This window comes from Drosophila bipectinata, chromosome 2R (assembly GCF_030179905.1).
Source record: "Drosophila bipectinata strain 14024-0381.07 chromosome 2R, DbipHiC1v2, whole genome shotgun sequence".
Lineage (NCBI taxonomy): Eukaryota > Metazoa > Arthropoda > Insecta > Diptera > Drosophilidae > Drosophila > Drosophila bipectinata.
Window position 1 is genome coordinate 16,119,097 of NC_091737.1, and position 12,572 is coordinate 16,131,668.

General features: G+C 44.9%; 3 protein-coding genes across 4 annotated transcripts; 1 reads left to right on the forward strand and 2 right to left on the reverse strand.

Annotated features, from left to right (window-relative positions):
• The first annotated feature begins 331 nt into the window (after positions 1 to 331).
• LOC108123597 (MORN repeat-containing protein 3) lies at positions 332 to 1,343 on the forward strand. The gene is made up of 2 exons (XM_017238840.3): positions 332 to 1,066; positions 1,124 to 1,343. Exons 1-2 carry the CDS (start codon positions 625 to 627, stop codon positions 1,273 to 1,275), a joined length of 594 nt encoding a protein of 197 aa, XP_017094329.1. The 5' UTR covers positions 332 to 624; the 3' UTR covers positions 1,276 to 1,343.
• Positions 1,287 to 5,723, reverse strand: thr (three rows). Its single transcript, XM_017238839.3, has 3 exons — positions 5,312 to 5,723; positions 4,270 to 5,259; positions 1,287 to 4,215 (listed from the first exon to the last, which is right to left on the reverse strand). The coding sequence occupies exons 1-3, from the start codon at positions 5,624 to 5,626 to the stop codon at positions 1,375 to 1,377; spliced, it is 4,146 nt and encodes a 1,381-aa protein (XP_017094328.2). The 5' UTR covers positions 5,627 to 5,723; the 3' UTR covers positions 1,287 to 1,374.
• Positions 5,724 to 5,863: 140 nt separating this feature from the next.
• Positions 5,864 to 11,568, reverse strand: Mapmodulin (acidic leucine-rich nuclear phosphoprotein 32 mapmodulin). Of its 2 annotated transcripts, XM_043210729.2 has the most exons (7): positions 11,411 to 11,568; positions 10,787 to 11,193; positions 8,121 to 8,497; positions 7,982 to 8,061; positions 7,474 to 7,788; positions 6,965 to 7,204; positions 5,864 to 6,899 (listed from the first exon to the last, which is right to left on the reverse strand). In XM_043210729.2, the coding sequence occupies exons 2-7, from the start codon at positions 10,832 to 10,834 to the stop codon at positions 6,856 to 6,858; spliced, it is 1,104 nt and encodes a 367-aa protein (XP_043066664.1). In that variant the 5' UTR covers positions 10,835 to 11,193; positions 11,411 to 11,568; the 3' UTR covers positions 5,864 to 6,855. The 2 variants fall into 2 exon arrangements, with proteins under 2 accessions (XP_043066664.1, XP_017094311.2); XM_017238822.3 differs by lacking the exon at positions 7,474 to 7,788 and having other exon boundaries at positions 11,411 to 11,566.
• Between the last annotated feature and the right edge of the window lie 1,004 nt (positions 11,569 to 12,572).

The window sequence follows — 12,572 nt, forward strand, 5'->3', positions numbered from 1 at the left end:
GGTGCCTTTCAAAAATGCATGAAAGGGACAATAGGATACACGGGAAAGCCTATATCTTTGTGGATTCTTATCCGATCGATAAACGTAACACCTTAAACGATTGGTAGGTCGATTCTCCACTAATCTTCATCACCGAAACCCGAAGAGTAAACTATTTTGTAGATTTTTTTTTATCATTTTATGGAGGATCCCCTTCAATAAATGTGGAAAATTAAGGACCAGGCCTCAACGAAGGCCATATCGTTGCCAATAAAAATCAGGTTTTGAGAAGAATGTCTATAACGTTTTTTAGATAGATTCTCCATCAATCTGCATATCCTAAGTCTACCCTAAGTCTATTCGTTTTATCCTGTTTCCATGTAATTTATACACCTGATTAGGCTATTTTTGCCACATATACTTAACCGGAACAACCGATTTCCTATTGAGGCAACGTCTTTGGCCTGCTTTGGCTTGCGTGCCGTGGCTGGCGGAACTCAAATGGTGGCAAGACATGCTGCTTTGGGGTTGATTAGAAAAATGACACCACACGCACACCACCGCCCCATCCCTTAACCAGGCAAGAAGCTACCTTCCGAGCCCGCCAAGACACCACATGGCACCGCCACAGATGACAAACTGACAATGGGCTCAGTCATCGAAGACATGTCGTGCCCGGCAAGCGGATACGCCACCGGAGTTCGTTGCCAGCGGTATCCAGGAGGCAATGGGCGTGGCCGCTACCAGGGCAAATGGCTGGGCGCCCAGCCCCAAGGTTACGGAGTGAGGAGGAGTGGACGCGGCTTGGTCTACGAAGGTCAGTGGCATCTGGGCAAGAGGCATGGCTACGGAACTCTGCGACGAGAGGAGCCATCCGGAGGAGCGCTGCGCATCTATGTTGGCCACTGGCGGGAGGACAAGCGAAGCGGGGAGGGGAAACAGTTCTATCCGGACGGATCCGTGTACTTCGGCCAGTGGCTGGAGGACAAGCGAAGCGGTCACGGCATTCTCTGGCAGGCTGACGGAGGCATCTACATCGGGGAGTGGCAGCTGGATAGGTTTCATGGACGTGGAGTTCTCTTTGCGGGTAAGTGGACTACAAAGATTATGACTTTAAATTTTGAGAGTAATACCCCTTTGATAGCCAACGGCAACCGATATGTGGGTCAGTTCGAGGAGGGTTGCAAGTCCGGAGCCGGGGTCTACTACCATGGCAGAGATGGTCAGAGAGTTCAGCGGGGATTCTGGAGTGGCGACATATGTAGGTCATCGCTAATGCCCCTTCTACCGGGCTGAGACCAAGTCAGTTCAACACATAAATGGATTATATTTGAGTGAGAAATAAACGCATTTAAATAAAAGTTAAAAACCAATTAAAAAATAAACTAAAACTAATCAGTTTCTGTGGCGTCTCCGTGTGCTAACACACTCAGCTTCTACGGGTTGCTCGACCACCTTTCGTCTGGGCCTCCTCGACGAAAGAACCTCTGCCTTTGGTGTTTTCTCCGGTTGCCGAATCCTCGCCCTGGTGCTCCTCACAGCCGTGACCTTTGACTGGGTCTGCCCCTTACCATCGAAGCTGTCATCGAGTTGAATGACTTCGCCGACTTTCGTCTTGGCTTTGGTCTTGGTTTTTTCCCTCACCTTGGCCTGAGATTGCGATGGCTTAAGGGGCCGTGTGGTGGGCGAGTCGTCGTCATCACTTATCTCGATGGCCTGGCAGGCATTCAAGTCTACGTGATCCGAGGGCGGTGTGTTCTCATTGCCGCTGCCAGAGCTACTTGTACTGCCGGCACAGGGAGGTCGCAGCTCCAGCTCTGTAAATATCCTAAACTTTGGCGCCTTCTTGGCGGATGGCTTCACTTTCACAGCTGAATTGGTTGCTCCTCCTGCCAGCACTGGCCGTACTTTCAGTTCGGGTGAAAGATTGAAGACCAAAGCTCTTCGCGACTTTTGACACTGTGGCTTCAAGGGCTTCAGCTCCACTTGCGCCGCTTTCAGCTGGGCCAAGAAGTTGTAGCTGTAGTTGATATCCATCGCGGACTGTCGCACCTCCAGGCCCTTTTGGCAAACAGACAAGGACTCCTGGTGCTTCTTTTTATAGCGCATGTAGTTGACCTTATAGACTTGGTGCACCTGCAACATCGAACCCAGGAAAGTCTTTAGTTCTTTGTTCTTAGCCAAAAAGCTATCGGCCTCGGCATAAAACTCCTCCAACTGATCGTCATTCCTCTGCAAAAAGCAGAGTCGCGCATGGAGGCAGCCCAGAACAAAGTAGAGGCACTGCAGCTGGGAGCTCTGGCGGAGAACCGACGGTGCCTCCTTGAAGTTTAGGTAGCGCTCCAAATTCATGTGAAAACTGGGACTGTTGGGCCGCAGGTTGAGGCCTTTGGGCGAGCTCATGTCCACCTGCTGTTGCTTCCTAATTGGCTCCACCAGCTGCATGAGCATCATGTTGCTTTCAAGTGACACCACCGATGCCTCTACCTTGGCACTTTCCGTCGGTGCTTGCTTCCGAGCCAATGGCTTTATGTTCAAACAGTGCTCGACCAGTCGCAGCTTGGACTCTGCCTTTTCGAGGTACTCCATCTGCAAATTCGTCCACAGCCAAGATATGAATACTTCGATGGAGCGCAGGGCAAAGCCCGACTGGAGGAACATCTGCAGTGCAAAGTTGGAGAAGGCTAGACGCTCGCTGAGCCGGTTGGCTGCACACTCGGTGCTTTCTTTGACAAGCGCGGAGAGTACCAGTTGCAGGGAGCCCGCATCCACACTGGACAACGTGAAAAAGTTCCGAACATTATCAAGGAGAGTGTCCAACTGTCGCAATGGTGTCGGTATCCTTGGGTTCCTGGGCTTCCGCTGATGATAGGAGAGCCTGAAGCGCACCGTCTGTAAGGTGATTAAAACAATGTCGCTTTTTCCAGTCCTTTCCGGGAACTCCTCCCGCAACTGTTCCACTTGAAGCAGGAGCAACTGCGCCGTGCTCTGGCAGTCTTTCCTGTCATAGTAACTAGCCAAATGGCAGAGGCAGAGCATCACTGTGGTGTGCTGGCGCTTGAAAAACCTTCCACTCTGCAGCTGTGGCCACAGATCGTCAAGCATATCCTCCGCACGTGCAACTTCCTCAGCGAGGTCCAGTTTTAGCGTGGGGCTCACTTTATTTTGTGCCAGGAAGTAGGTCAGTGCTCTTAGGTAGGATAACCTATCCTCCAGCAAGGACCCTATCCTCAGAAGGAGAAGCCACGCATCTTCCGCTTGTTGTTGGTAACCCATGCTCGATAGCGCCATGGCTGCCGCTACGGCATCATCCACCAAAGCTTCCCAGTCTATGGATGTGTCCTCTTCGCCCAACGGTTCCTGGTCGGCTCGCGAAAAGAATCCTTCAAACGCTGCAATGGAGTCTGAAGCTAACTTAACTAAGCGCTGCTCCCGCTCGATATTTATGGTCGACAGGTTCTGGCGTAGAAGTACTTCTTCCATCGTGTTCTCTTGTATGTCCTTGGACGAAATCTTGGTCTTTTGAGCCTCCAGTGCTTCTATGAGTAATCCCACATTAGCATGACCCATAGATAGCTGATCCATTCGTGTAAGGGCACTTTTATGCTTCAGTCTGGCAGTCACTTCTTGCAATTCCTTTAGAATGGAGCCATTGTTGCGCATTTGCCTGGCCAGGAGGACCAGTTGGTAATCATTTGTTCTGCAGCGGAGGAGCGATCGCAGGTGAGATGAAGAAGGATTCCTCAAGTTGTGCAGGACAGCAAACAAGTCAGTGTCGTAAAGCTGTCGTTTCTGGGCTGTGGTGAGGGGATTGGGCAGTGGACAACTTTCGTGCCACTCGTAGACGCATTTCTGAATCTCTTTTCCTTCCTTCGCTTGGCTGTGATAATGCAAACTAATTTGCGAACGCAGCCGAACCGGGTTCTTAAGGGAGGCTATATAACAGGCCTGCAAGCGAGACGCCATCTGTGGGTCCTTACAATGGCCACTGGCCTTAAAAAGCCTTCTCAACAAACTACTCAGCTCCTGATCGGCAATTAGGGGACGTAGCTGTTGTAGCGGCTCTAGGAGGGGTAGCAGCAGGGCCATTTGCTCAGCGCAGGACACCTTATCAGCAACGTGAGTCAGCTGGCGAACTAGCTTAATCACTTCCACACTAGTAGGGCCTAGACATTTCAAGCTCTTGGCTACATCCATGGTGTAGGTGATTATGCCCAACAAGGGCTTGTGAGGCGTCTAAAACAAAAACAAATTAGAGAATAAAACTTACAGTATTTTTAGGAAACTCACTCTGTCGGTTTTCTGCTCGGCCGTTGGCTGCCAGTTGATGTAGGCATCCAAGGCGCACATTCCAAAGCTCATGATACAGTGCCTCCTTTGGCTTTTGCAAGCTTCGTTGGAACAATTGCTGCCCAGTGGACTCCTTGTCACATTAACCGAAATAGCCGCACTACTGTGCAGCATCTGAAAGTGGGCTGCATATGCCTCAGTACCGCCTTCAGTCTCCATTTGCTGCCAAAATCGCTGGAAAGGCGACGCCGATTTGCTGACACTCTGATGGATAAGCGTTTGCAAACGCTGTAAGGTAATGACAAAATCTGTCAGCCATTGTTCCTTGGAGCAAGCGGCTCCTTTTTGTTCAAAAAAGGTCTGGAACTTGCGGCAGATATCAACGTAGGTGCGCTTGAAATCCTGAGAAGCTTCACGGGCGTAGATGACCTTCAAAAAGTAATATATTAGCTGAAGAGCATAGGTGGCATTGGCATTCTCTCGAAAGACTTCCTTGCACATGCGAAGCGCTTGCAGGGCCATGTGCATATTGAGCTGAGGATTTAACATATCAATTTGAAAAAGAGCCAATACGAAGCTCAGGTACTCCGCAAACTGACTGTTTAAATCGGTGAAGGAACTGCTGGCCAGAAGTTTTATTAGTGGCTCAAACATCTTGGTTAGACTCTCGCTTGGCAGATAACTTAGGGATTTGAAAAAAGTCCTACTTCTTTTCCCAAACATAGCCTCATTCAGTTGCACCAGAAGCGGACCATTTTTAGTCAAGTTCTTTCGTCGCATGGCGCTGAATAGATCCCCCAGAGCCTCTAGAGCAAAACACAGATGGTGAGTGGCTTCCAGGGGCAGCGTTTGTTTCTGAAGTTGCATGTGTATGACATTAAAGTGGGTCAAGTGTATGTCCAGATATATTTTATAGTCAGAATCATTTTGTAAGCGGCACGATTGCGACCGTATGAGATTATACAGCTTCTGACAAGCGGCTATGGATTTCTAAATGGGAAGAACATTATTAAACTGTCGCCAAGTTGAAGGAATCACTCACCTCTTGGCACAAACCATGATGAATGTACCGCAGGCTCGTCAGATGGCCCTCCCACAATTGGGGCTTCTCTTGAAAAGGCTCCACGTGTGGCAGCATAATAGCCATAATATCACAAAAAATATCTGCATTTTGAAGATTCTTAACAGCGTAGCAAATATGGCGCAGAACACTCAAATCGTATCTCAAGGCATAGGATGCATCTGCATTTCCACGGACTCCGCTGGCGATCTCCTTGAATTTGGCTCCGATCGTTTTACAAGCTGATTCCACGTCGACGCGGCTTCCTTTCAGCTGGACTGCAATATCTCCAGACATTTTTCCGTAATCAGAACTCGCATTTAAATAATTTAACTAAGACGCTTCACTTTGTATGTTGCTTTGCGCCAGATTTTGAGAGTAGGGTTGTCACCATAAATATCAGGGCTGCCTTTGAGCAAAAACTCACCCCTGAAATATATCGATAAATGTCTATCGGCGCGAAATTTAATCTGAAAGATTCGAATTTCACCCCCGTTCATTGTTTATAAATTTTAAAAGGAAAACACGTACTCATTTTTAATAATAATTGGTTGCATAATTGTTTATTAAATGAAAAATCTTGTCTAAAAATGTTGTTTCGCTTTAATCGCCATAAACAATCAAAACATGTTACTACTGCCTTTAAAATGTTGAAACATTGGGGGATCTTGCTTAGAAGTATTTAAAGGAAAACAATTTCGGTTGATTGGTGGTTTTGATGTGTGTAAATATGCAAATAAAGAGAGGCTCAAAGGTTAATAGAGGAGCGGGAAGGTGGGTAACAATGAAGATGTGGTTCCACTTTTATTCACCTTTCGCAGAAAGTGAACTGAAGCTGGAGATTGCTTAACTTATCCGTATTCAAAAAAGGAATGACTTAAGAGTTAGTTAAAAGTTCTTAGTAGTAATTGTGTATAGATCGTTTTAACGCGAAACGTTGACAAAGCCGCAATTGTACAATTGTAAAATGAAACAGGCTGCCCGGAAAGCATTGGTTTTGTTTGATTTTCTCCGTTCGTATGTGTTGTCAGCGAGATATATCAGATGGTTGTACAATTTGTAAAATACATTCTCCAATAACTTTGGGGCTAAGCAATTTTACAATGTTTCCATTTTATTGAAGCGGTTTTGTGACGAAGTGGTTAAAACTGGAACTGGAACTAAGGTTTGGATGAGGCTACAGTTATGCGATGCGGTTTTTTATTGGTTTGTTTATCTCCGATCCTCTTCGTGGTTTTCTTAAACATATCTTTTCCTTTTCTTGGTTTGTTTGATTATTATGTTCATTTTCTCCGTCTATGTATTCTGTCTGTGTTCTGGGGTTTAGGTTTTAAATGTCGATTTTGTTTTGCTTTTTGTTTTCTTTCTTACATTTTAGAGAAACAAATTTTAGGTTTCCTAATGGTTAATCATTTTTTTCTATCAAAATATGATGTGTGTGTGTGGCTGTGTTTTTGTGGGCGTGTGTGGGGTGTATATATTTAAATTTATAACGTACAAGACGATACAGCGACAGTTCAAAAAGCTTAGCCATCATGCTTTCTTTTCTTGCCCCTGGCTTGCGACTCTTCTGCAAGAAAAATAAACAAATTATTAAGCATTAAAGTATATACTTCAAAATATATATTTTCATACCTTCGCCCTTTTCGCCGTCCTTGTCATTGGCATTTACTGAGGCAGTCGATTCATTAGCCTCACCATCGGCCTCATCAATATCTGAATCTTCCTCATCTTCCTCGCCTCCTTCGCCTTCCTCCCAATCGGAGTTGTCTTCTTCCAGATCGTCATTGTAAACCTCGGACAGGGAAACCTCCCCGTTTTCCTCCTCGTCGCTCTCATCGCTGTCGCCATCCTCTTCGTCATCATCCCCGGAAACTGGAAGGTAGGAAATAAGGGAAAATTAGCCAAAGATTGCAATACGAACTTCCCTAAGTCGAAAAATCGGTAAAGGGGGTTTAAGAAGAAAGATACATTTATAGTTTGGAAGTTCTCATCTACAAGGGATAGGTACAGAAGTCTGCTACAATTTTAAAACCAAATCCAATGGGTATTTCAACATAATTTCAAATCTAAACAATTCACCTCCTAAAGCGCTTCGGTTTAGAGAAGTTCGACGTGAAAGCCAATTAAGAACAAATTCTTACAACATGCGGCATTGGCAAGATTTAAAATAGCCAAAAACCAATAGAGAAGTATAGCGAACTTGATGCTTTGGTTTGTTGGAGGCAATTGGGTTGTCTTTATCACAGACTGTTCTTCGCCTGACGGTGCAGGAGCAACAGCTTCGGCTTCCCTCAGCTGCAACTCTTTCAGATACTCGTCTAATTCATCTACTTCATCCTCCTTCGGGGGAGGTGGCTTGTCCTGTCCCCCCTTTTTCGCCTTTACACGCTGCTCCAGAGCCTCTAGCTCGTCTAAATCGATTTCTAAACCATTTAAACAGAAGGCACCGCGCTTATCTGAAAGGCGACAGAAGCTATGGTTGAATGTTGGTTTTTGGTTTGTTTGTGATAACAGAAAACGTGAAACCTCAAATATGTGATAAAGCCTTTAACCAGACGGACATGGAAGTTAATGGTGAAAAACTGAGATTGTATGTAATCCTGTTTAATGCTGTAGTTTAGTTATTTGTTAGCGACTTTGAATACATACCTTCCTCTTCGGAATCGTTGCCATTAACCTCATCATCATCATCGCCATCTGATTGCGCCTCTTCGTCGTTGCAATCAAAACTGTTTTAGAAAATTATTATAAATTTTTGTTTCCAAAAAGAAGGTTTATCAATACTAACCCATCAAGAAAGCTTAACGATGGAAGCATCTTGAAGATCTTCTCTCGGTAGTTCTCCACCTGGGTAGCATCATTATTAAACAGATCCAGCACCGCTAGATTCTTAAACTCTTCGAGAGGCTTCAGGGTTTCCAGATCCTTGATCTTGTTCCCGGACAAGTTGAGATATTGCAGCTTTGGACTGGTCGTCAAATAGTTGAGGCCGCTTGAAATCCGGTTGTCGGATAGCTCCAGCTTCTTCAAGTTGGGCAGCTTGGGGAAACCTTTTAGGGTGGTGAGGCCCACATTAATCAAGCTAAGTGATTCCAAGGCGGTATATTCGTCTGTAAGGCCCACGATGCTTGTACTCCGGCAATTATCCAGATTCAACTCTGTGATCTGTAAGTAAAAGTAAACATTTTTAATTTAAATATTCTATTTTTTTTTTAAATATAACGATAAGTATCGATATCTTTCATTAAAACTAAGAGTGACCATCCCGTTTTGGTATTTTCAGGCAATTGATAGACATTGGTGAAAACGGCCACCTGGCAACACTGTCTGTGTGAACGTGTGAAGAGAAAAAGCAGAAGAAAAAATGGAGAACAATACATACGCAAAAATCGATCAAACGTTGCGAATTTTTTTCTGTTTAGATGCCATCACATGCAAAATAACAAGATTGGCGTATCAACAAACATCTTGGTAATGAATCGCCGCTTCAATTTTGCCAAAATACGCATCAGTAGGAGGCTGCGAAAAGTGGCGACGCGCGTTTATGTAACCTCAGTATGGATTTCTGTGTGCGGCGTGTGCGTGTGTATGTGTATGCCCCACCACAAAGCAGAATGCGCGAATTGGGCAGCGCAGAAGAACAAGACTCGATGTGGGCGAAGTGGGCTGAGGGTGAGAATGGGGGGGGAAGAAATCGAGCAAAGCGAACCGGCAAAGCAGCAGCCATAACACAACACAACACACATTTGACCGTGACGTACTATAGTTGTTGCGCCAGTCTGTGGGGGGTGGGGGCGGTGGGTGTAAGGCCAAGATGCTTGGCTTTCGTCTGATAAGCCTCGACCGAGGACCGAATACGGGTTATACACATACACACACACACATTGCCTTTTTTAAAGGCTGAGCAAGTTCACTTCAGATTGCCCAATTATCAATATGTCACGTTGCTCCAACGAGACAACAGGATGGGGCCTGCCGAGCCATCTGTCTGCCTGTCCCTGTCTGGCGGTGAACAGTTATGCGGCTACAGGGGAACATCTCTATGTTGTAACAAGTTTAATAATATATTTTCTCTCAAATAGATCAAACTATTGGCAGCCTTTTCACCCAAAGTGAAGGTCAAATAGTGTAAAGCTCAACTCTGAATGTGAACCTTGCACCTCGAAAATATTTTCAATTAGCTTTTCACAATAGTTACTGTATCTTGCCAAATGAGAAGGAATGCATACAGCTTTGGCTTTGGCTTAGGCACCTTGTATGTGTGTATGCTTTGCTGTTTTTTTTTTTTCTTTCTGTCCTGCTCACGACGTTATTGTTGTTGCGGGTGCATCGTGGGGTGGGGTTGGGGAGCAGAGTGGGTGGTGCCTGGGTGGCTGCCCCCCAAGTGGCCGCTGATTGAGTAGGCTGGCCAGAGCGCATGTTTATTAATCAGCGGCCTGGCTTTGTCTTTCGCTTGCATTTCTTAGCGCTTGGCGGTGCAGCGCGACAGAGAGGACGGAAGCCAGGGAGCGGGATGGCTAGCGAGATAGCTATTAAGTCGAAGGGGGCAGGCGGTAGGTGGTAAACAATGTGGGATAGGATGGGATGGGTGGTGTAGGAGCATAAAAGTATTATGACTGCGCAGTCAATATACATATGTATGTGTCGATTATTTTGTGCATAAGTTTCTTGGCCCTCGGCGTGCATGTGTGTGTCTTTGGTGCGTGGTCTTTTTGGCTGCAAGAGTGTATGTGTGTGAGTACGTATGTTTGTGCGGATGATGCGCGCGCTATAATGTTGTTATAGATACATTTTGGTATCAAATAACCTGAAATTACAACATGCAGCAGCAAACAACAAACAACCACACGCACACACAAACACATGTTGCCGCCGCGTTTGTCACAATTGAAGGCCGCTGAGAAAAAACAAAAACAAAAAAAAGGTAGAAAAGAATAGGCAAGCAGCATTGCCAGCTGTCGGCAGTGAAAACTTCAGGTGCGAGAGAGATTCTCGCAAAGATCGGCCGCGATTTGCATGCCAGCCACACACAATTGCACTCCATTTACACGCTGTATTTGTTTATCGTTAGGGAAATGGTTGTAATTTTGAGCAAAAGCCACGGCAAGGCGCAAAAATGCGCGCACATGGCAACACTGTCCGCCGCACACGTACTTCGAGCCAAGCGACATACACACACATGTGTGTAGAATTTGCTTATGGCGATCAATTTTTTCGTGTTCTGTTCTTTTCGCTCGCTCGTTTTCGATTTGTTGATGCCGCTGCTGCCGCTTCTCTGCTTCCAGCTTTTTTTCTTTTTATTTATATGGCGACACAAATTGAAACTAGATTTACATGATGGCGACTGTTGTTTGCGATGCACTCACACAATGGGATTTAATGGAAAAAAAAATTTGTACAGAACATTTTCGTAATCCCGCGTTTTTTTTCCCTGTTTTACGTTATCACACTTACCTGATTGGCTTTGCGTGCGCGCCGCTCCAATTCTATTCTCTTCTCCATTGCAGTTGCACTTGTTTGTTTGGGTTGTGTTGTTACGTTTTCTTTTCTTTTCTTCTTTTTTTGTTGGCCAAAGCAGCAGCTTTTTCTCGGTAAAGGATTCGGACTGCAGGCGTCGCTGTTGTTTCTGTTTTTTCGCCTCTTTTTGTGGGCGGGCGGAGGAGCTGGCTCCCTACGAAAAACAGCGCACGCACCAAAGGCAAAAAGACTCGCTCCTCGACGTCGTCGTCAACACACACTCACACGAACACGCGCTCACTCACACAGACGCAGCGCTGCCTTGCAAATTTTTCTTTTTTGTGCTTCTACGGAATTTTCGATGCCGCCACCGCGTTAGACTTTTCGGTTTTTTGTTATTGGTCCTAATGGGGAGGAAGCGAAAAGATAATTAGTGGCCAGTTATTTGGTTTTCAAAAACTACAGCTGCATGTCTTCAGATGCATTGTAACGCACTTCCCTCGACTCCAGAACACGACGCGCCTTTTCAAACGGCGTTTTCACCGGAATACGCTTGTCTATCTGGCTCTAATCACTGTTTTCTGGTCAATGGAGATGCGTTTGTGCCGAAAACCCACTTACCAGACGTTGCTGAATATTTAATTACCCAGGAATCAATTTTTAATTGTATGCTCGACCAATAAAAACAACCATTTGCAAAAAATTCCGGATGAAACGGCGGCACAGGAGCAAGAAGAAAATCAGCGTCAGGTGGGCTGGCGCTATGCGAGTGCGTGTGGTATTTCTCGGCAAACATTTTACGGTTTTCTGGTATTTATCAGTTGATTTTTTAGTATTAATTTTGACAGCTTGGAATTCGCGCTTTACAACACTACTTCTTTTCAGCTCTTATTAATTTAAAAACATTATAACTATTAGTTTCTGATAAAAGAAAAATATTTCAAATTTAAAAAAACGGTCTCACTTCCAATTCCACATAAGTTATTTCAAAAACTTCCACCATAATATTAAATATAAAATCGCGGTTTAACAAAAGTTACAGAGGCGACATCTGGTTTTGGCGTTTAATTTGTAAACCCATTAATATTAAAAAAAATATAAATAAAAAATATGCACTTCTTACATAAAAAACTTAAAAAATGTATAATTTTAATCTCATTTAAATAAAAAAATGCCTTATGTTTCAGTTTATAATTTCGTAAGGTATAAAAATATATCGACATGAAACAGCCCTATTGGGATTTGGCGCCAAAAAGTAAGAATGTTATGAATTTCAAATTTCAATTATTTTAAAATTAAAATTTTCCAGCAATGTCTAAATTTAATTTAAAGGGAAGAGATATAATGAGCAGAATTCTGTTGTCCATACCCCATCCTGATATAATAAAGCGCCCTAATCAGATACGCGTGCTCCTAGCTGGTAACATGAAGCTGTGCAACGAGGTCGCCCAAGTCGACTATGGGATATATAGGATTACCGTTGCGAAGGACAGGGCAGAAAGGCTCTGACTTAATTGGCCATGCAAATGTCCAGGTTGCAGGATCCGGTAAACATTGCACCTCACCGTCGGGTCCATTATTAGACGTCTAGAAGTCAACAAACGCCGCAAAAGGAAGTGGCCTGTTAGCTTTTTCCAGAAAACACTCACACACCCACACACCGACACAGAGTTGAGATTTTCCAGGATAATTTTACCAAGGACGCGAACTTCGGAAAAAGTGCTCGTGAACTTGGCACAGCTTTAAATTAAGTAAACGACTCAATTTGATTTCCGCGCCTCGT

Coding starts and splice junctions, on each gene's coding strand:
- LOC108123597 (XM_017238840.3), top strand. CDS start 625: ATGGGCTCAGTCATCGAAGACATGTCGTGCCCGGCAAGCGGATACGCC. Junction 1,067..1,123: donor ACGTGGAGTTCTCTTTGCGG/GTAAGTGGACTA, acceptor CCCCTTTGATAG/CCAACGGCAACCGATATGTG.
- thr (XM_017238839.3), bottom strand. CDS start 5,626: ATGTCTGGAGATATTGCAGTCCAGCTGAAAGGAAGCCGCGTCGACGTG. Junction 5,260..5,311: donor ATCATGGTTTGTGCCAAGAG/GTGAGTGATTCC, acceptor CTTCCCATTTAG/AAATCCATAGCCGCTTGTCA. Junction 4,216..4,269: donor CCGAGCAGAAAACCGACAGA/GTGAGTTTCCTA, acceptor TTTTTGTTTTAG/ACGCCTCACAAGCCCTTGTT.
- Mapmodulin (XM_043210729.2), bottom strand. CDS start 10,834: ATGGAGAAGAGAATAGAATTGGAGCGGCGCGCACGCAAAGCCAATCAG. Junction 8,062..8,120: donor TCGTTAAGCTTTCTTGATGG/GTTAGTATTGAT, acceptor TTTCTAAAACAG/TTTTGATTGCAACGACGAAG. Junction 7,205..7,473: donor TCTTGCCAATGCCGCATGTT/GTAAGAATTTGT, acceptor CCTACCTTCCAG/TTTCCGGGGATGATGACGAA.